Here is a 23,711-nt window from a genome sequence, read left to right on the forward strand (position 1 = left end):
CCATTGTTTAATAGTGTTTTGATCCAACTTTAGAACAGAATATAGCAGCAGTTCTGCACAGCATGCATTCAACAAATGCTTGGTAGTTTCTGGAGGTATGTGCACCATCTGTCTCTGTGCAGGTCGCAGTTCCTGTAAACTATGGGTCTGCTGTTTATGGTTGGGAAGCTGGCACCTGATTGCATCCCAGATATCTATATATGTTCCACTGGGTCCAACTCAGATTCTGCGTGTTCAACAATGTGCTCCAAAATGCTTACGTATGCATTAGTGTCAGATCTGCCATGGATTGCCACTATCCTGCTTTACAGAGGGGCAAGCCTCCCAACCTCCACTGTCTGTGAAGAAGTGTAGATGTCCAACACTTTGTTCCTACTCATGGTGTCCCCCTCTATAAACCACTTTCCATAGATGCCCATGACAGTAACACATAAACAACTGACCAGCTTTGCCATTTCTGAGGTGCTTGTTCCCAGGTGCCAGGCTAAAAAAATATGCACTTTGTCACTTATCTATGGATTTCCCCATTTGTCTCTGCTCCATTTGCACACTTTCCTTAACATGCCACATGCCCACAATCTCACCATCTGGCATTCAATCTTGTGGTGGGCAGTAAGCACAATGTTAACTTCCTTCTTTAATTACATTAACATGCAAGTGCCAATTCATTCATCCCCTGATACCCATTCACCTCATCCTACACATAGCAGTAACATGTAATAGTCTTGAGTTCACACATAATGAAGTTGAGAATTGCTTTTGATTTGTAGGAAAACATGGAAACATCACTCTTTGGAAAGAATACAAAAGCCTGAAGGTCATATAATGTCACTATACCATTGGCATTATCTTTATAATGTCTCATCTCAACCAAATGGTCATCATTCTTTGATTTCAGATTTCACTTTTATTTATCGTCAGCAGTCATGTAACCGATACAAAGGTCACATGAATCCTTTTTAGATACAGAAAATGAGGTAGGGTACTCATTTGCGAACATGCAATGAAATATTGCGTAGCTTGCATGCTGTTCCTGTTTTGCTTTACACATGGCTTCATAATCTTGGTGAATATTGAAAAATGACCTGCTTCCATCTATCAGTTATTCTGAAGTAGTAGTTGGATGTCTGATTTTCAAATTTTTGGAATAAGTTCAATACGCTGTCAAGGACCAGGAGGAATACATCTACATCTACTTCTACATGATTACTCTGCAATTCACATTTAAGTGCTTGGCAGAGGGTTCATCGAACCACAATCATACTATCTCCCTACCATTCCACTCCCGAACAGCGCGCGGGAAGAACGAACACCTAAACCTTTCTGTTCGAGCTCTGATTTCTCTTATTTTATTTTGATGATCATTCCTACCTATGTAGGCTGGGCTCAAGAAAATATTTTTGCATTTGGAAGAGAAAGTTGGTGACTGAAATTTCGTAAATAGATCTCGCCGCGACGAAAAATGTCTTTGCTTTAATGAGTTCCATCCTAACTCACGTATCATATCTGCCATACTCTCTCCCCTGTTACATGATAATACAAAACGAGCTGCCCTTTTTTGCACTCTTTCGATGTCCTCCGTCAATCCCACCTGGTAAGGATCCCACACCGCGCAGCAATATTCTAACAGAGGGCGAACGAGTGTAGTGTAAGCTGTCTCTTTAGTGGACTTGTTGCATCTTCTAAGTGTCCTGCCAATGAAACGCAACCTTTGGCTCGCCTTCCCCACAATATTATCTATGTGGTCTTTCCAACTGAAGTTGTTCGTAATTTTTACACCCAGGTACTTAGTTGAATTGACAGCCTTGAGAATTGTACTATTTATCAAGTAATCGAATTCCAACGGATTTCTTTTGGAACTCATGTGGATCACCTCACACTTTTTGTTATTTAGCGTCAACTGCCACCTGCCACACCATACAGCAATCTTTTCTAAATTGCTTTGCAACTGATACTGGTCTTCGGATGACCTTACTAGACGGTAAATTATAGCATCATCTGCTAACAACCTAAGAGAACTGCTCAGATTGTCACCCAGGTCATTTATATAGATCAGGAACAGCAGAGGTCCCAGGACGCTTCCCTGGGGAACACCTGATATCACTTCAGTTTTACTCGATGATTTGCCGCCTATTACTACGAACTGCGACCTTCCTAACAGGAAATCACGAATCCAGTCGCACAACTGAGACGATACCCCATAGGCCCGCAGCTGGATTAGAAGTCACAGGTTTTGCTTGATACCCCACACAATTGTAATTTTGACAATAAGTGTAGGTGTGGTAATGACTTAAGTACTTATCAGAAATCAAGAAATACTGCATCTACCTGATTGCCTTGTTTTTGGGCTTTCAGTCTGTCATCTGAAAAAAGTGTGAGTTGGATCCAACATGAGTTATGTTTTTGGAATCTGTGCTGGTTGGCATGGAGGAGGTCATTCTGTTCAAGATATCTCATTATGTTCTAAGATTCTAGAACAAACGAATGCCAAGGACATTGGATAGTAGTTTTGTGGATCACTTCTGCTATCCTCCTTGTAGACAAATGCAACCTGTACTTTCTTCCAAGTATGAGGCACAGTGTTTGTTTGAGGGATCAAAAGTAGATTATAGTTAAAAGAGGGACTATCTCAGCCACAAATTCTGTGTAGAATCTGGTAGGGATTCCTTTGGGTCCTGGAGCTTTGCTCAGTTTTAATGATTTCAGCTGTTTCTCAACACCACTGGCACTAATATCTACTTCACTCATTTTGCAGTGGCGCAAGATTTAAACTGGGGCAATACTCGTGGATTTTTCCTTTTTAAAGGAACATTTGAAAATGGAGTTAAGCATTTCTGCTTTTGCTTTGCTACCCTCAATTCAGTTCCTGTCTAATCAATGAGTGACTGAACTAAATAGCCTTTACATATGACCAGAATTTCTTTGGGTTTTGCGAAAGATCTTTCAACAATATTTTGCTAAGGTAGTCCTTGAAGGTTTCCTGCATTTCTCTGTTGACAACCACATGTTTTTCATTTGACATCTTTCTATGTATAGCCCTCTGCTGTTTTTTACATGTATTACATAATGATCTGTGTTTCCTTCCCATCACAAACTGATCTATTGGGTAGAAATCTATCCAAAGCATGATCAAATAGCCTGTTCCTTTAAACTTGAGCCATAGTTCCTATATATGCTCCTATTTGAACTGAAAGTTTCCATTTCCTCATTAAGATGCAACACAGCTGCTTCTTTATCTAGTTTACTGAACATATAAATCTTTCTACTTGCTATAATTGCACCTTGTATTTTGCTTTTCAGTGTTGCTACAACTGCTTCATGGTCACTGATACCAGTTTTCATGTGGACTTCCTCAATAAAGTCAAGTATATTTGATGTTATTATATCTTAATATATTTTCATCATGAATGGGGTTCCAAACCATCTGTTTTAGATAGTTTTCAGAGAAGGCATTCAGCAGTGTTTCACAGTATGTCTTGCCATACCAACCACTAACAAAATGTTATTATCCTAATTGATTGTTGGATGATTAAAGTTCCTCCAGTGATTACAGTATGATTGTGGAACTAGTGAACTGAGGTTTTCTCTATAGTTTTCAGTTACATCAGGTGGTGAGTCCGGTGATCAATAGGAGGAATAAACTAGAATTTTCTGCCCAGATATAATACCAATTTGAGTTTTGCACAAATAGTTTCACAGGCAGCTCCAATTTCTTTCTCAGTAGATTTGAGTTTCTTGTCTACTGATACAAATAGACCACCTCCATTTCTAAGTAAGCTATACTTTCAATATCTGCTTAAATTTTCCACAAATATCTCACTGGTGTCAACTTCATGTTTTAATCAGCTTTCTGTATCTAGTATTATGTGAGCTTCCCTGGCTTTTAGGAGCACTTTGAACTCTGACACTTCATTGTAAATACTTCAGCAGTTAACCACTCCTGCCTGTGGATGGCATTCGTTTGGCTAGTACATTGATATTTCCAGGTCTCCCACTGCTATCATTATCTGGATGGAGAGCCACCTAACCTAAGAGCTCTTGTGTGCACCCCACAGACAGCATTACCTGGGCAGCAGTCTCTGGTGTGGAGTGCACACCTGCATCATTTAGGGGGACCTTACACTACTCAAGCTGCATCGCGAATCTGAGAAGTCATAGCCAAGCTTGCACAGAGCATTCATCGTCAGTGGTTCAAGCCTTCCACTTGACTCAAAAGCAGGGGCTACAATTATTTCTGAGGACAATGCTGCAGATTGTGGGCTTCATCGAAACCCCATGAGCAAGGCTGGTCTTCACAACTGTCACTGCCGGTGACTAGAATGATCCAAGTATGATCTCAGAACCCAGATGACAGGTGTCATTTGTTCCTGTAAATGCTACAATATACAGTTGTTTCCACTCTGTTCTCTCAGTGCGTGCCAGAATTGCCTCTTCGACATGTTGAATGAGGCCCCCAAGCACATGGTGCTCTTTCCCGTATCTTTCTGCCATTTCCATAAAGGGGAACCATTATTATGTATTATGACAACAGAAAAACTTGGTACAAAACTTACTGTTTCTTTGAAACATTTTTCAGGTTACAGTCATTAACAAATCTGACAATACCATTAATTTACAATAATTTCAGAGAATATATATGCTCCTGTATTTAAAAGAGAGAACTAATGTGACATGATACGTTAGTTATTTACAGTAACTGTAAATCACAAACACTGATGTACTAGGAAATAGGTTATCCACAATACTCACAATTTTCAAAATTTCACATAAATATATACACTGGAACCTTGCTTAACAAACCCCTCCCATAATGCACAATTTGCATAATGAGTAAAACAAATTGTAAAAAAATTACCGTTAACGAGTGGCATTTCACATAACGAGTGACGACAACTCAGTGTGAAGTCACCAGTCGTTCACGCGAGGTGGGATAAACGTTCAACAATACGAGCACCTTTCATTGTCCACAGTGGCACATTAACAATGTCTTTAGTACTGTTGTCTGGGTTTAGTGCCCTTTCTGCTAACACATTTTTCTGAACTTGTGTTCGCATAATGTTTTTGTGTGCAAATTTTAATAATCTTCATAGAAATCTCCCCAAAAATAAAGCCACAAGAAGACAACTATAAGAGAAAGAAACTTACCTTAGTAATGGAATGTAAAATCATTTGAAAACATGAACGTGGTGTGAGTGCCGCTGATTTAGCATCCACATACAATTGGTCTATATCAACTATGTGCACTATCCTCAAGAACAAGGACAAGATTGAGGAGATAGATTCTTCAAAGGGAGTGACAAGAGTATCCAAACAATGGTTTCGTATTCTGGATGATGTCGAAAGGTTGTTCTTTATATGGATAAATGAAAAGCAATTTAAAGGTGACACTGTTAATGAGAACATCATTTGTGAGAAGGTGAGAATGATTTTCACAGACCTCATTAAGAAGATGCTAGGATCATCAGAGGCCAAAGAACTGTTTAAGGGAAGCTGTGGGATGCTTAAGAAGTTTAAGAGAAGACCCGGCATCCACAGCATAGTGAGGCATGGTGAAGCAGACAACTCTGGCACAAAGGCAGTAGAGAACATTATCAGCAATTTCAAGATGCTTGTAGATTCTGAGGGTTATCTGCCACAACAGTGTTTTAATTGTTACGAGATGGGTCTGTTCTGGTAAAAGATGCTGAAATGTACCTTTATAGCGGCAGAGGAGAATGCATTGTGTGGTCACAAGCCAGTGAAATACTGTCTCACACTGCTATTCTGTATCAATGCAACCTGTGATTTGAAAATTAACCTATCGCGTTCCCACTGTGCGTTAGGCTCGCGACAAACTATCGCGTTCTTATTGTGGAAGAAGTATGTCTTCTATGTTTATCATGTTTTTATTGAAGATCACTCAGGAAAGAACACATAACATAGGCAGTGATTACACAATAATAACCAATGGAATGTTACAGCAGACTTGGTAGAACTCCCCAGAAACGTTCTGTGAAATCAACAACGGAACAGTTATAACATAGCACATCATTTAAAAGTCATGCAACACTTGCATGCCGCGGCAAGGAGTAAGTGATGTGATGGTCCGCAAAACTTGCTCAGCTGAGTAAACAATTCAGACTCTGTCAGTTGTTACATGTAATGGACAGCCGCAACGAGCGACCCAGTTGGACATAAATGTGGCAGCCAGCATTTCGGCAGAAATGTTGTCAATTGGAATAGCTTCTGTCCAGCAAGCGAATCTATCAATGATGGTTAGCAAATAGCATTGACCCTCTGAGGGCGGTAAAGGTCCCACGACGTCCAAGTGGACATTGGCAAACCTTTCGGTTGTATTTGGGAAATTGCCTACTGGTGCGCGAACATGACGTGAAATTTTGCAGTCTTGACAATTGATACACGCGAGCCCAGTGGCAGCAGTCGTTTTGTATCCCCGGCCACACGTAATGACCAGATATGAGCTGCGTCATCGCCTTTACCCCTGGATGTCATAAATCGTGGAGGTTATTAAATATTTGCTTACACAGGTCTGCTGGGATGGATGGGTGCGCTTTGTTATTGGAGGTCTCACAATATATCTTAGTGTCTGATCCTGGTACATCAATGAGCTTGAGCTGCAGGCCTGCTGTGTCATCGTTTAAGCAATTTTCAAGTTCTTGATCTGATTGTTGTGCTTGGGTCAGGCGTGAGAGGTCGATAGTCTCCGTAATTTCATTGACACATGACAAACAGTCTGCCACTACATTGTTCAACCCAGAGTTGTGTTTAATGTCGGTGGAAAACTGAGCAATAAAATCCAACTGATTAAACTGCCTCGGTGAGCCTTTGTTGTTATTCTGGCGGAAGGTGAATATCAGAGGTTTTTGGTCCATATAAATTGTAAATACTCCCGCCTCCAGCTGTGTTTGGAAATACTTCATGGAAGCGTAGATGGCCAACAATTCCTGGTCATAAGTGCTCCATTGTTACTGAGTGGATGATAATTTCCGAGAGAAAAAAGTGAGGGGCTGCCAGGCTATGTCCACATATTGCTGCTATCCTGTGCCGATGGCCACCTGGCTAGCATCGACCACGAGTGCAAGAGGGACATCTAAAGCAGGGTGAGCAAGAAGCATTGCCTCAGCTATGCTTTTATTGGTGGTTTCAAAAACATCTATCATTGTCTATGAGCACTGCACAGGTGCTTTGCCTTTTGTTTTCGGAGTGGCCAGCACTGCTCTGAGTGATTCTTGGAGTTCTGCCACATGTGGCAGAGGGTAGCGATAAAACTGAGGATTCCGAGGACCTACCTAATTCTTTGGCTGTCTCTGGGTGAGGAATATTCAAAATGGCTTTAACTTTCTCTGGCAAGGGGCGCAATCCCACAGAAGAAATTACGTGACCCAAAAACGTTATCTCCGGTTGTCGGAACACACACTTAGTGACATTCAAAACAATGCCGTACTCGTCAAAGCGCTCAAAAACTTCAATGAGATGCTGTTCATGTTCCTCTGACATTGCTGAGAAGATGAGTATGTTGTCTAGGTAAGGAAAACAACATGGTAACCCTCATAATACAGAATCCATGAATCGTTGCCATATCTGTGGGCATTTCTCAAGCCAAATGCCATAAATAAGCTTTCAAACAAGCCAACAGGCGTTGTAATGGCTGTCTTCGGGATATCTTTCTCAGCAACCGGAATCTGTGTGTATGCTTTGGCACAATCGAACACACTAAACACCTGTTTGCCACGCAATGCATTATTGTAGTCTTTTAGGAGAGGCACTGGATAGCAATCTGGAATTGTTATTGCATTAAAGCTCGTTAGTCACCACACGGCCGCCATATGCTGCTCTTTTTAGGCACCAAATGCAAGGGTGATGACCATGCCCCACTAGATGGGCAGATAATGCCCTCGGCGAGCATAGTGTCAAACTCTGCCTTAGCGATCGCATACCAGTCAGGAGCTAATCGTCTGGGTTTGCGTGAAATCGGGGACCAGCCGTTGTATTAATGTAGTGTACTGTATCAGGACGTACCTTTTGTGGGGCCTCTGAAGGCCTCGTGAGAGTGTGGAACCGTGCTAGTAGCTTAGAGTACCTGTCATCCGTAGCCTGTATTGCCTGGCGTTGTAAGTTGCAGTGTGGCACCGGAATGCAGGGGTGGACAGTCCGGTGACTGTGTCCAGCTGCCTAGCATTGGGAACCTCAGGCATCAGGCAGTTATGCGCTAAGAGGTCTGCACCAATGATAGGCTTCATCACAGCTGCAACTGTAAAGTTCAGTCCAAGGTCTAGTTCCAAATGCTGTACTCCATAAGTCATGATTGCAGAATTATTAGCCGACAGTTGAAATGCGGTGGCCAGATGGTATTTATGTAGCGTATCGCATGGTAGAATGCTGAGGTCGGATCCGGTATTGATCAAAAACTTTCCGCCTGTCTTGTGGTCAGTTACGAACAGACGTACAGAAGATCTGCCCAGTGCATTTACGTTTGTGTGATGTTTGTTGCTGGTATATGCACAAGGCAGATTACATTTGTGTGCATGCTCTTCATATCACTGGTGATACCAACATATGTTAGTAGGCGGTGCGTCACCAGAGGTGTGCGCGTGCGATGATGAGCAGCTTAGGATCTCCGTTGGAACTGTCCTTTAATGTTCCGGTCGGCGAGCAGTTCATTCGTCTACTGAGGGGCATCAACCTTGCTTAATAAGTTCTCGTTCATCTGTTTGTTAAGTGTTTCCACTTTATTCATGAGACTATTGTAGTCAGGTTTAGTTCCCATCGAAGCACTGGAACACGACACGCCGTTGACGGATCAGAATAGGAAGCAGGCACAGTTGCGTCTTGAATATGGTTGGCAAGATCGGCTACGGCATCAAGCAGCATATCGGTTTGTGACGCAACTATGGCTTTCACATGGGCCGGCAATCTATTGCTCCATAATGTACGAAGTAGCGTGTCCAGGATTGTGCCTGCATTGACTTTGCTCCTCAGGTGACGGAGGTACTGGGATGGTTTTTTGTCTCCAATGTCCTCCTGTGTTAGAACCTGCCTGCGGATACGCGTCGATATAACTCAGTCTTGAGTTTTGTGTAGGCCTCTGTATTGAGTGGCGGAGATATAATATCCTGTACTTCGGCAGTGTATCGATGGTTTAATGGCTCACTGCCAGTGCAAACTTGGTGGAATCTGACATCACACCTGCACAAAGAAAACTCGCCTCAACTTGTGTGAACCATAATGCAAGGTTGTTGGTAATTGTACTGCCAGTCTTGAAATTGCAGGAGTTACTGGTGTATCTGTAATGTTTCTGCTAACAAATGTTACTTTCATGGTCCTGATGAATCGTCTTCTTAGCCACAATCATGTCGGAGTCACCAGATATCGCGTTCGCACTGTGCGTTAGGCTCGCAACTAACTACCAAGTTCTTATTGTGGAAGAAGTACGTCTTCTATGTTTATCATGTTTTTATTGAAGATCACTCAGGAAAGAACACATAACATAGGCAGTGATTACACAATAATAACCAATGGAATGTTACAGCAAACTTGGGTAGAACTCCCCAGAAACGTTCGGTGAAATCAACAATGGAACAATTATAAGTTGGCACATTGCTTAAACGTCATGGAACGCTCGTGTGCCACAGCAAGGAGTAAGCACATGTCAGCGCTCCTTGCGGCTGGCATGCAAACCTCATTGACATATGCATGCAGTCAGCTGATTGCGGCTGCCAGCCACCCGACCACCTCTGTCACCTCAAACGGCTGCTTGTTTACCATTCAGAAACTCCATGAGCCTCCAAGAAGTGTAAAGTGCAGAAGAGCAGGTTAAATGTGATGTGGAAGTCCAACAACAAGGCTTGGGTGACACGTGTTCTTCTTTTTGATTGGATCATTGAAGTGTTTGATCCTTAGGTTAAAAAAAAAAAAAAAAAAAAATCTTGAAATGAATTTGCCAGTCAATGTCCTGCTTGTTTGGACAATGCTCCGGCCCATTCTCCAGGCCCATAAGACCACCTCCTTGAAAAATTTCAATCATCAAGATCCAATTTCTGCCTCCCTACAGCACTCTTTTGCTCCAGCTTATGGACCAGCAGTTTAATTCTAACTTTAAGAAGCTCTGTACTAAAGCACTCTTGGAGCATTGCTTTGAGTTGACTGAAGCTACCAGTCTCTCTCTCCGAGGGTTTTGGAAATATAACTTCAACATCATTGCCCCCATCAAGATGATCGACAAGGCATAGGAAGGTATTACCACGAGAACTCTCACTTCTGCTTGGAAGAAGCTTTGTTCAGAGTGTGTTGTCGAATGTGGCTCTGAACCATTTGAGTCAGTGAAGTGCGTAGTCAGTGAGACTGTGTCTCTGGCCAAGAGCATGGGACTAGAAGTGGATAACAAAGATATCAATGTGAGCTTGTGGAAGATCACAGCCAAGAAATGACCACCAAAGAGCTTATGGAGTTGCGGTGTGTTTCACAGCATGAAGTTTTGGAGAGGAGTTCTTGAGAAGAGGAGGAGGAGGAAGTGGCAACAGCAAAGCAGCAATCTGCTGGGGCAATAAGAGAAATTCTGAAAGCATGGGAATCTGTTGCATCGTACATTGAAATTTATCACCCCAATAAAGCAGTGGCTACTTGCACTACAAATTTACTTGATGATAATGCTGTGTTGCAGTTTTGCCAAGTGTTGAAGCATTGGCAGAAACAAATGACTGTATAGAGTTTTGTTGTGAAAATAATTAGTTATGTATCATGAATAATAAAGTACATAATACATCTAAAAACAAAAATGGTGTGACTTACCAAATGAAAGTGCTGGCAGGTCGACAGACACACAAACAAACACAAACATACACACAAAATTCAAGCTTTCGCAACAAACTGTTGCCTCATCAGGAAAGAGGGAAGGAGAGGGAAAGACAAAAGGATGTGGGTTTTAAGGGAGAGGGTAAGGAGTCATTCCAATCCCGGGAGTGGAAAGACTTACCTTAGGGGGAAAACAGGACGGGTATACACTCGCACACACACACATATCCATCCACACTGTATGTATAATTTTCTTTGAATAAATAGCGTGAATAAGATAAAACGTGTAGTACCTTTTCCGCATGGAATGTATTATCATATTTTACATTAATTTATGTGGGATAAATTGTTTTGCTTAACTAGTGTTTCATACTATGAGTAAGAAACTGGGACGAATTATGATCACTATGCAACGTTCCACTCTAATGACATTAGGGAACAATTGGTTTTGACAAAGGATACTATGGCCAAAAGTTTCCAAAAACCACAAATTAAGTTCACAACTGACAACAAAGTATGAGCTCTCTGGACTCTTAAATGTTTGAAAAAACAGAATATATAATGAAATACACATTGACACAATCAGTGAAAGGTTATGTGAAAATCACACAGACAGTAGAATGTTAGTTAGCATCTAGAATTTAGAACCTGACATATCTGGCACACCTGGTCTCCCATAAGTGATAATTTGGAAGTTGGGTTGTATATGCAAATAAATGTGCAGGTCACAGAAATTTTTGAAGTAGTTGAGTTCGTTACACCTTCTACACTAGGATGCCAAAGGTGAGCACCATAACATCAATTTACCACAGTCAAAGTTTTGAAAATTGTGGAGCACCAGCAAAGCACAACTTCTGTTTGCAGCAGCTAACACTACACTTAGAGCTAGCTGGCATACATATTTAAATTTAATTACAGTATTAAAATAACAAAATTTGCAGAGATTATAGAGGATTGTGTATGAGGTGATTACTAATAAGCCACTTATTTGGGACAAAACTCATAAAATAAGGACCAAAGTAGTTACATACAGTACATTATTCCCTACGTTTCATGTTAAAAATTTTCTCTTTCACCCAAGGGACTGTGCTTGACTGGAGACATCTGGTGATCGAGCATGCCAAGACAACATTTTGACACTATGTAGAGCATCTTGAGTTACAGTGGTGATATATAGACAAGTGTTATCCTGTTGGAAAACACCCCCTAAAATGCTGTTCATGAATGGTACCACAATGGGTCGAATCAGTAGATTGACAAACAGATTTGTGGTCAGTCTTTGTGGGATAACCACGAGAGTGCTTCTGCTCTCATATGAAATTGCACCCCAGATCATAACTCCAGGTGTAGGTCCAGTTTGTCTAGGATACAGACAGGTTGGATTCGTTCTGAGTTGTAGGCCTCAACTGGCTTCCCTCTGACCAACACATGGCCATCACTGGTACTGAGGCAGAAGCGGCTTTCTTCAGAAAACACAACAGACCTCCACCCTGCCCTTCAATGAGCTCTTGCTTGACACCACTGAAGTCTCAAATGGGGGTGGTTTGGGGTCAGTGGAATGCATGCTCTAGGGCATCTGGCATGGAGTTATCCTTGATCATCTTCTCTCTTGTTAGTGCCACATGGCTATCCAGAGTTCAGTTTTCTTTCAGCCCAGTCTCATGACCACCACTGCCAGTCATGTGCAATGGCTACATTCCTGCGAAGTTTTTCTGCAGTATCGCAGAAGGTACATCCAGCTTCTCATAGTCCTGTTACATGACTTTATTCAAACTCAGTGAGGTGTTGATAATGGGGTCTTTGTCACCTTAAAGCCATTCTTGAGTAACAACAGCTCACCATGTCAAATCTAAAAGGCAACTAATGCTCAAGACCATTACAGTATGTATTTAAAGCAAATCTGATTTGCTTTCTCATAGTGACAGTACTAGTCTTTGTCACCTTAAAGCCATTCTTGAGTAACAACAGCTCACCATGTCCAATCGCAAAGGCAACCAATGCTCAAGACCATTACAGTATGTATTTAAAGCAAACCTGATTTGCTTTCTCATAGTGACGCTGCTAGCACCACTTTTATGCGACTGCTGTGAAATTGGAATGGACATCATCTTTCAGATGTAGAAACATGCCTACCAACTTTTGCTTATGTGCATAACTCCTACTTGGTGTTGCAATTTTTTTTCTCTGTCAGTGTAGTTATAACTGCTCACAACTGATCTCAATTTTTCAAAACAAGTACTGACCCAGAGACAACATTAATCAAGACATTCAAGGAAGTTTCTTTCTTTGGGTGAGGAATGGAAATAATGAATAAAGAGACATCTACACCACTGAGAATGAAGGGCCAAAAGATATTTATTGAATCAAAGGAGATAGATATATTGTAGGTAGGCATCAGGCATTCTGATAAGTTTGTGAATACCATTGATTATATAGTTGTCATCTTCCATTGTCATCCCCCCCCCCCCTCCCACACTCTTTCTTATTGTGTCATTCCAAATAATCACTCTACTGCATCAAGTTTTATTTGTTTCATCACGTGATTTAATTTGGATTTGCGCATTATTTGGTTTTGATCAGTAATAAATGTGATGATGTTGATAAAATGGATTGCTTGTTGGTAATGCTTTAAAAATTGCATAGAAGGGGGGAAAATAAAAAGAAGTTGAATTCAGAGTTTTTGAAACCAAATGCGCTTTGAAAACTAAACAGTAGAAACAGACAAAAGGAGCTGTAGAAGGATGGAACAGTTTGCAAAGGATAGGGGCGTAATTCTCTTCTGGTCTCTTAACAAACAAGGTCTAGGTAATGAATTTGATGCAATGAATGCAACTGACAGATATAAATGAAAATTAATGTTTACTTGATAATTAATAGTGCAAGAGGAGGTAGCTAACTGTAAAGGCAGAAGATAATGAAGAGAGCAGAAGACCGCTTACTGTTTTCTTGCAGAGCAAATCCAGTCCAGATAATGTGTGAGTGGGGAGCTTTATTAAGCTAATGGTATGAAAATGAAGTGAAAGAAGGATAAAATGAAAATTTACAGATATGTAGTGAAAAAATTACAGACTGTATGAAAAAGTAATTGTCATAGATTAAGTACTTGCTGGCTGGATGAACTGTTGTGTATTGGGGAGTGTGAAGTCATTTGTGTAGTCTCTCCAGTAGATGTTCTTCAGTAATTGTGGAATTGGTGATCTTTCCATATCACTGATCTGTGTACCACCTCTGCAGTTTTCTTCTTTTCCTTTTATCTATTATAATGAAGGAATTTATGCTGCCAACTTTTTATTCCATTTTCTTGTGTCAGTTCTTTTGTTCACATCGGTGTATGTATAAACATCAACAATTTTAAAAACATTTTATCAGACATTCTTACAACTTAATGAATGTCAAAGTGTATATCACTTTCTCACTTCTAAATATTATTGGGGTAATTTTTGGCAATATCTTTGTACTGAAATTTTTTTCATGCTTGGTTACTGCTATAAATTAATGGTCTTCAGGACTACATTTTCAGTGTTACTATCCTTTTCATTTCTTGTGCCTTTTGTCACTAGTGTTAGTATACCACAGTATTGTCCAGATCAAGTCTTCTTGCATGTAGCAAGACTTTTTGTTAATATGGTGAATTTAATGAAATCACACTTTCACCACACATTTTCAAATTTCATCTCGTGTAAAAAAGTTATGATTGTGAAGTTTATAGTGAATTTTACCATGTTCATGCGAGACTTCCAGAAACTAGGTTATAACTTCAAAAGCTGTTTGCAATTAAACCAGTCAGTACACGTAGGTGTCACAAAATTCATTGGTAGTTTCGAAATACATGAGAGAAGAAAAGCCAAACACTTATTAACATCCATAATAGTGTTATCTATATCTAAATTTTATTTAAAACTTGCTGTCTTAGCTTTATTTTCTGTATAAATGTTATAGCTCTCTATTACTAGAAAGGCGATTTTTGATAGATTAGTAATTCATTTAAAAATTTTCTGTCTATATCTCTCAATAAGATTTGCATGTTGTATGTAGTATCTCACAGTTGGCTTTTAACCCACTCCTCGACTAATAAACCCACGTTCCTCTTGACTGCAGGCAACCATGTTGAAGAAAAATAAGATCAAGCGGCGAAACACTGAACCCTCTATCCTGCCAGCAAATGGGGAGGGGGGCAAGAGCAGTGATGAATAAATCCATTCTCAGCAGCCTCAGAGTAGAGAAACCTATGCAGTCTGGGAGCTGTATCTCATCCTGTCTAAATATTTTCTTTAATGTTGCTTAAAAGATATTTCGATCAATCATTTTCTTATAACATTTACCATTTGTGTATGCATGTGTTCCATTATGAGTCACTGTTAATCTAGTTTGAGAATGGAGTTAAGTCATGGATATGCATGAAATAATGCCTGTGTTGTATTCATGTTTCAGTTTTAAAAGTTCTCAGACTGCATTTCGAGTTATGGTCTATGTGTACTCCCCTTTTTCCTTACAAATATGTGAGAGGAACTTCCAAGCTTCACACACTTTCACACTTCACTGGGTTGATTGCTGTTGTAATTCAGACTCCTCTCACTTTTTTTTCTTTTTCATGTTATGCTTTCTTGCTTACTAATCTAATTCTGCTTCTTTTTTTGTCTTGCATCAAAATATAATTACTCACAAAATGTTTATGTGAGAATGTGGTCCACTTTGATTATTGACATCAGTTTCTTCTCTTTCCTTTGCACTGCTTTGTTTGCTCCTCCCATTCCTTTCATTCCTAAATCCTCTGCTAGGCTACAATGTTGAAGAAGATGAAGGGAAAGATGAAACGCCGCAACACAGAGCCACTAATGCTGGTGTCTCCAGGGTCACAGTTCGTGCTGCCAGCGGACTCATCAGCAAATCACAACAACACTGCTGTATGAAGAGTGTGATATTGTAATTAATCTTTTATACTTTGTGAATATCATTAAATTGTAGCCTTTTTTATAAAAATGTATAGGAAAAAATGTACCCCATTCCACATTGAATGAATGTGTTGTGAGCAATTGCTAAAGGAGCCTAAATAAATTCCATAGTTCTCATGAATCACAGCATACAAGCAGTGGCGCAGTGAACTATGGAAAGACATATTTTTTAATGTAAATGTGAAAGAACTGTTAACCAACGCAGATTGGTTTTAATGTTCAGAAATAATTTTTGCTGTAATTTATTTTTCCCATGTGGTTGACACTAAATAGGTTAAGATAGATCTCATTTCCCCATCATTTAATAATGTGCCCTATGGTAGATTGTCAGTTGCCCATACTCCCATTAAGAGAAAGAAGCTAACTGCTTCTCCATTCAGTATTAAATGAATACTTGGGCATATTAAACAGTCCACAGGGCAAACTACCACTAGTCATAAAACATGTGTGTCTGTTGTGTACTACTTTTTAAAACTGCAGAGAAAACTGGGCATGGGTTTACACAAGTGTCTTGTGTGTGGCTGCATGTACGCTTAATTTTTGCATTTATGTTCTTAGTATTGTATACTGTAATGACAAATATTACATTAAAGTATGGTATTTTACCAGTGGACTTGGCACAGTGTGACAGTTATGATACTGTTACATGTGTTGTGGACAGTGTAAGAGCACAACAAGACATTGGGAACAGTTGTTACAGTTATATTACTACAGTGTGTAAATGTATTTTGCTGTCAGTCATAAAATGTAGGTCTGGGAATCAGATCCTACTTGTGACAGAAAGAGTGTAAATTTTAACGCATAATAATTGCATATGTAAGTTTGGAGTAATTAGCAGTTTTGTAGTAGAACATGGACATTGCTGAATTTCTGCTAAAAACACTTCAGACTTACAATCATGCAAACATTTCTAGTCAGGTCAACCAAAGACCAACGGCGATGAACTAGGATGAGAAAGGAAGCATAAAGATGGTTGTAAAAATGATGCTCTTTGTTAATTGGTGTGTAATGGATTGTATTTTTTCTGTACAGAGAGAAGATATGCATACTTTGAATATTTGCCTGAAAAAATGAAAATGAGAGTGGCCATTGTATTCTGAGAGCATTTCCAGAGGTATGCCAGTTATGCTTCCTACATTTCTCTGCAATACATTCCATGTACAACATTACAGATAGAATAATGTGTGGTTAGTTACTACCTCACACTATCACATACTTGATATGACATTGAAGAGGATGGCTCACATTCATCCCTAAATTTAAGGTATACTCGTGAGCTTACCTTAATTACCCCAAGAGTGGGGCTCCCCAGATTTGACAAAATATTTTTAGAATCCATCCAGAATCTCTGAGCATATGCTGCCAATGGACAAACACAGATATGTAGATCCAGATGATGTCGTACTGATCTGTTGTTCTCCAGTGTGTTCTGAAAGGCATGTGATCTGTACAGATTGTTGACATGTGTGATGTGTGAAGAAGAAAGTTACTTTGTGACTGAAGATGTATGGTTTTCCGAAGAAGGTTCTGTAGTTGGATTAATATTGTTTGTGGTTCATGAGCTGTGTTTGGTACATGAAAGGGCTTTACTGGTATCATTCCACACTATGAGGAAAGACTATTTTAGATACCAGTTCGTGAGATAAAGGTTCCTTGACAGATATGCACATAAAGTTACAGTTAAAGAAAAGCGAATACACTGGAAGTTTTGCTTGTGAGAAAGAAGATTGCCTGCAGGAAAGTGAAGAGTATTTGAGACGTCCTTTGCAAGCAATGTGCCAGGACCTGGTTGGATGGAACACCAGTTGGTAACTCAGCTTGGTGCCCTATTGGCGCTTTGTAGGTCGCGCTAGAATCTAGTCAATATCCCACATCCCTGTAGACTCCTCCAAGCTCAATGTCAAACCGTGCGTGTCTGTCTGTTCTTTATTCATTTCATATTTTACATGCTAATATAATGAAAATTCTAAATTTTATGGGTGTCTTGGTCCGTTCCGGAAACGGATGTCAAGCCTCCTGGTTCCTAATCAGCTAGAGATGTATGGGGCTCAGTTGTTGACGAGTTGCTATTCCGGAGCTTATCTCGTGAACAATAAACATTTTTAGCTGATTTGTGAACATATATGTTAAAGATTCGACAAAAGCCTCACGTCACTGTTGCATTATATTGATAGCTAATATTATATTATGCTCTGTACAATCTATACTAAAGATCAATGTGCTATGTTCTCCTGTCGTTATACCCAAAACCAACAAGTTGTTGAGCTTGCAAGTTCGGCAGCAGATTGCACAGACTCGATAAATTATCTGACAATCTGGGTCAACAGCTAGCTCACACAGTTGGTGAACGTATCGGCTGTGTTTTGGACTGCTCCAGGATATTTCGCAATTAAAATTGTGCAGTATTGGTGTCTAAATACGTTACTTAACCCTGGAACAGCTCAACACTTTAAAGATCGAATGTATTTTATTGAGTCTCTTGCAATAAAGTCTCTCTACATACGATATATATATAAATATATATATGTATATGATGTGAAGATGATAATATAGATTATATTATAACTTGTGGATATAGAAAGGTATTAAATGTAACTTCAAACGCATGGTCCTATTTCTTTTCCCATGTTTACATTCCATTTACTTACATAACTACCAATAACTATATTAGCTTCTATTTTTTTCCCAAATAAGTATAGCAATATAATTGCTTAAAATGACTCACCTAATATGAAACACTGATTTCTGAATGTATGCATTCTGCTTAATTAATTGAGATTCAAAGACATATACAAAAATTTAATGTGCTGCAGGTAATAACCTAAGCATTTATAAAAACCCTAAAAATAATCCATTTTATTCATTTTGAAGACCATAGGAATTATCATGTCCATAGTATTTATATGTAATGCAAGAGTTTGTTTTGTCAATATTTAAAAATATCTTGAACAATCAGAAACAATCACCTTTCTCACCATGGCTTACATGCATGCTTAACACATAGTAAGTAGCTGCAGATAAGTGAATCTTGGCATACTGCATTCAGTGAATCTGTTACTGCCCTAACAAGTAATCAAATGACAAGTTCATGTGATATGTTATAGAATTATAAGATTTATCCTATATGACAGAAGGAGAAAGAACTGAGGTATGTTTTGGTGAATTTTATATTTCAGTAGAAACACACCTCTCTCACACAGGTCTCGAGTATACTTTACTTTGAAACTAAGGCATGAATGCAGATATACCTGTGATGTAAATTAAACTCTTCAGTGTGTAGATACATGTGTGTACAAGGCTGTCATGTCTGCTGTTAAAGGAACTGTTGGCATCTGAAAGAAAGGTAAGAAATGCTGTGAAGAGATTGAAGTCAAAATGGAAAACAGGTTAAAGCTTTATCTTTTTTTGAACTGTGACATACATTCAGTTAGTTTAGTTGCAGTACTAGTAGTCACAGTTTTAGATCCACACTTCATTGTGTGTACCCTACTCTGTTTTCTTGGCTTCATTGGGAGAATTTCCTGGTTTGTTCTATGTGGCTGATCATCTGCAGTTGACACTATAAACGAGAAATCAATGTACAAAGTGCAAAAAAAAAAAAAAAAATTATGCAAGTATAAGTTCAATGTAAATGTAAGGATAAATACAACTAAACAAGAACACATTATAAACAAATAACAATTATACTTCAAACTACATTTTTATGCACAAATAATGGAAACTATTAAGGTAACCACACACTATATACTGGGGACAATGAGTGGTGAACAGACACATAAATGAGACTGAAATTGACACTAAACCATAAGACAATGAATTTCCTCATAACTAACTAACTGAAACACACACACACACACACACAAAGGTATCATAGGAATGTAACAACAGAAAGTCTGTCCTGGTACAAGCTGGTAAAGTAACATGTAACACACACATGGTGAAATGGAGGGAGGGGCATCAAGATAGAACAAAGGAAGGTGAAGGTGCAGAGAGAACAATGTGGGTGGGGAGATTAATGGAATGAAGCAAGGATCATGAGGCCAGAGTGGAGGTGGATGTGGGGTGGGCAATTAGAGATTGAAATAAAACATTGTAAGTTTAAGCCAAGCATATGGTGCTCCATAGCATGCTCAGCCACTGGTGGGGAAGGGGGTGGCATTCAGATGCGTTTTTGGTCACATTTTAGTGGCGACTATTTCCGTATCTGTTCCTCTTTCAAGGAGATGCCCTGGAAGGTAGTCAAAGGATGTTAGTAAGTTGTTCCAGGAGGAGGAACAAGGGGGAGTGGTGATATTGGGTAATGGAGGGATTCTCCTCTGCAACTGGTTCATAGGGGTAGTTGGAGAACTAGGGGCATGTATGGATATGGTGCAGAAGATCTGTTTGTGGACACCTTTCAGCAAGATGGAGTACCCCCACATTGGAATAAGAAATTTGCATATTTTTAAATCAGCATGTTCCAGATAACTGAAGAAGTTGTACTGGACATGACAGCACTGTGTTTTGCCCTTGACCACATAGATCTCTGGACCTGGCATCTATGGATTTCTCTTAATTGGGGTCATGTGAAAGACCATATGTGTGCACCTCCCTTACCAAAAACAATTCCAGGATTCAAAATATGCACTTGCAATGCACACATATTTATAACTCCACATATGCTTTAGAGTGTACGGTGTGAAATTGATCATCATTTAGATGTTGTTCATGTGACCAAGAGATTCATATAGATTACTGATAATATATGTTTTAGAAAACTATAAAAAAACTGAACTTTCTTGTTTATTACCTGTAATTCTCATCAGTTTATCACTGTGCATGAAATAGTTATAGCCATTTGTACTTGCTGTGTTCATTTTGAATTGCCCAGTAACTGGGCAAGATGGTGGTTTGAAGCTGACAAGATGTTGAGAGTAGTAGTATTTGCTTGTTGCAAAGCTAGCAGCATGAGGAATATTACTGCATAGGGAGTGGTATCAGCAATCACTACAAGGGTCTAGATGGTGATGGAATATGATTGATGTACAGATGACAAAGTGTTTCATGTTTTTTATATAGGACATTAGGCTGTAGGCATTGGAAGTGTTGATCAACTATAATAGAGATTCTTTTCATGGGGGCTACACCATCCAATTACAACTGGACATCCAGAATGGATAGATTATGGATTTTGAGTAGCATGTGGAAAGTTGGCCTGTAATTAGTTGGGGTGAGGAGGGGTGAGAGACTTGGGGAAAATGTTCTGATAAGGGCCTAGGCAATTGGGTAGGCATTGAAGGTTATTCTGGACTTCTGGGAAGGAATCACTGTGGCAGAGCTTGTACATGAAAGTATCAGATAGTAGGCAGATATCTTCTGACAGGTAATCATTATAATTCATCATAACAAGTGATGTAGCTTCCGTTTACAGGGGGATGATTAAATCAGGCATTGTTTTAATAGAGGGGAGGCTGTCTCTATCCTCTGCCAAGAGATTTGTGTTCTTGGGAAACTGTCTAGAAAAGAAGAGTAAGACCAGGCCTGAGGTAGGAGGTTTTGAAAGATAATGAAGAGAATGGAAGTGGGAGAAGATTACAGTTGAATGACGGCATGAACTTGGTGAGGCATGGTTCGACGTTATCTTTTGGACAGAGTGGTCAGTGGCAAAAGTATTTCACCTGTAGGGATCAGGGGAAGGAATAAATCTTTGACCAATCTAGCATAATTTAATTTCAGTGTGAAGATGACAGTGAGATCTTACAAACAAGTTGAAGTATCTTTGTTGGTACTGTGTTTAGTATAATTTGTGTAAAACCTGAGATAGGCTCTTTCACATTACAAAATGAAAACTTGAAATTATTCATAAAAATATTTTCATTTTGATTTTATGCTAAAGCTGTAAACTAACATATTTTATTTTTCAATTACAGTTCAAAAAAGAGGTCCATGATTTGGTTAAGCAACTCCACATGTCTTGAAACCAAAAATTTACTTCTGGATTTACACCCTAGCTGTCACAGCTCTTGCTGCACATTCTCCCTCTGTGTACACTTGAGTGTCATAATCTGTTGACTTCATATGTTCTCACAAGGGAATAACTGGCCTTAGTATTCAATCTGGTAACATGTCTGAAATGGCTACAGGCATGATCACACTGTAATAATATTTTTCAGCATAATTTTAGAGGACCAGTAAGATTACTTGGAACAGTTCTAACAGAGAAGCCAGTAAATTTTCCTTGTTGTATGAGAGGAAAGTGTATTAGACTCTCGTATTGTTTTCAGTTCCTTCTCTTAACTTCATATCAGTTTTGAAAACAATGTGTCTGTATTATCTGGAGATTATTGTGTGCCGAGTCATCAATGACTCTTTATGCTGTTGAACATACTTTCTCAGACAAATGTTGTTTCATTTTTTCAGGACACAATGGACAGGAAAAATTCAGTACTGATCAATGCTGCACATTTTAGCTCGAAATCTCATGTTAAAAACAACAGTTCTCATCATCAGCTTCTTGAACCTTTGCAGTTATCGAAACATGTTGAGCATCTTCATGGATTCCCCGAACTGGGTTTTAAGTAATTAATTAGAGAGATCTGCTTCAGATGTACTAATATTTATTAAAACCACAACCAAGTTTAAAATCACAAGTTCAGATGTATGAAACTGTCAAACCATAACATACAAAGGAGAGGAAGAAAGAAGTATAATGCAAAATATGTGTAAAAACCAAAAGAGCAGACTGCTGAAACAAGCCAACTTACTTACAGTATTTGGTAATACATAACATGTGGTTGGACCAGTCAGTGCAAGAGTTCCAGTCATTGCATTTTCGTGGTGGAACTAGAGAAAAGAAAACCCAGGGAGGGAAGAGCAATAATGAAACTGATCTAAAATGTAATGTCCATGCAGGTGGGAAGAAGTAAACAGAACAAGAGAACAATTATAGTTCTCACACTGTCCACCGCTTGGTAGCCGCAGGGTAGGAATGCCACCCACTACTGCATGGAAGGCCACGCCAGAGGTCTGTAAGTACGTTGTGATGCAGATGCCAATGGTCTACAAGCAAGTAAACTGACACTGCCAGCGATGATACAGAAAATCTGGAATGACTGATCCAAGCATTTACAATACTTCATTAAGGACATAGAATATGAATGAGCTCTGGTACACCAATAGACTAAATAACTCTCAAGCATATGACAATATGAGATGTTTTTAGGCAACAAGGCAAAAGTACATAGGTAAAATGAATGAACCAGTGACAACAGTGATAAAAATTAATGGTAATATGAAACCATACTAAGTAAATCATCATGTGTATGATACATTACAGACTTGAGTGACAAAAATAAAATGAAATGTATAAGAAACCATCACAAGTCTAAAATGTGGATGTAGTAATGTAGGCATTAAAAATGACTCACAAAGATGATTAGGTTGAGCACCGTACATTATACAAAGGAATGATGATATGGAAAGATGGCTAAGAAGGGAAGCAACTAAACAAATGGGAAGAAATAAGTCTGAACCTCACAGACTAGTAAAAATATGTGCCTTAATTGGCAACAAGGTAATAGTAGGTAAGCCAAATGAGTGAAGTATATAATAAAAGCTATGATAAAAACAATGGTACAATAAATTATACTAAGTACGTCATCGTATATGTAGGTTACATTATGGGCTCAAGTAATGTATATAAAATGTATAAATATAAAAACTATCATAAAAATTCCAAAATGTAAGTGTAGCGATGCTAGGAGCCAAACGGCAAATCAACATGATGAGGCTGAGCACCCTTTATCCGATGAAATAATACTAATGTGGAAAGATAATGAAGACAAGACAATAAATGGATGAGAGTTTAGAGAAATAGGCTTGAACTTGTGACATTATTTTAGAAACTTGTCAGTATTCAATAGAACCGTATGCGCCAAAGTGGTTTGCTCATTTTAGGTATATAGTGGATTGTGGTTCAAACTGTGTAAA

At 39.2% G+C, this 23,711-nt stretch overlaps 1 protein-coding gene across 7 annotated transcripts in view; it reads left to right on the forward strand.

Moving 5' to 3' along the window:
• Positions 1-18,349, forward strand: part of LOC126253529 (diacylglycerol kinase theta) — a 741,186-nt gene extending 722,837 nt beyond the window's left edge. For 4 of the 7 annotated variants that reach the window (XM_049954942.1, XM_049954916.1, XM_049954934.1 and 1 more), the window contains one exon: positions 15,570-18,349. In XM_049954942.1, the coding sequence (XP_049810899.1) occupies positions 15,570-15,701 (132 nt within the window). In that variant the 3' untranslated portion in view covers positions 15,702-18,349. Of the gene's footprint in view, positions 1-14,889 lie in introns of all 7 variants that reach the window. The other 3 variants (XM_049954968.1, XM_049954924.1, XM_049954952.1) reach the window with 1 other exon arrangement.
• The last annotated feature ends 5,362 nt before the right edge of the window (positions 18,350-23,711 follow it).

Source organism: Schistocerca nitens, chromosome 1 (assembly GCF_023898315.1).
Source record: "Schistocerca nitens isolate TAMUIC-IGC-003100 chromosome 1, iqSchNite1.1, whole genome shotgun sequence".
NCBI lineage: Eukaryota > Metazoa > Arthropoda > Insecta > Orthoptera > Acrididae > Schistocerca > Schistocerca nitens.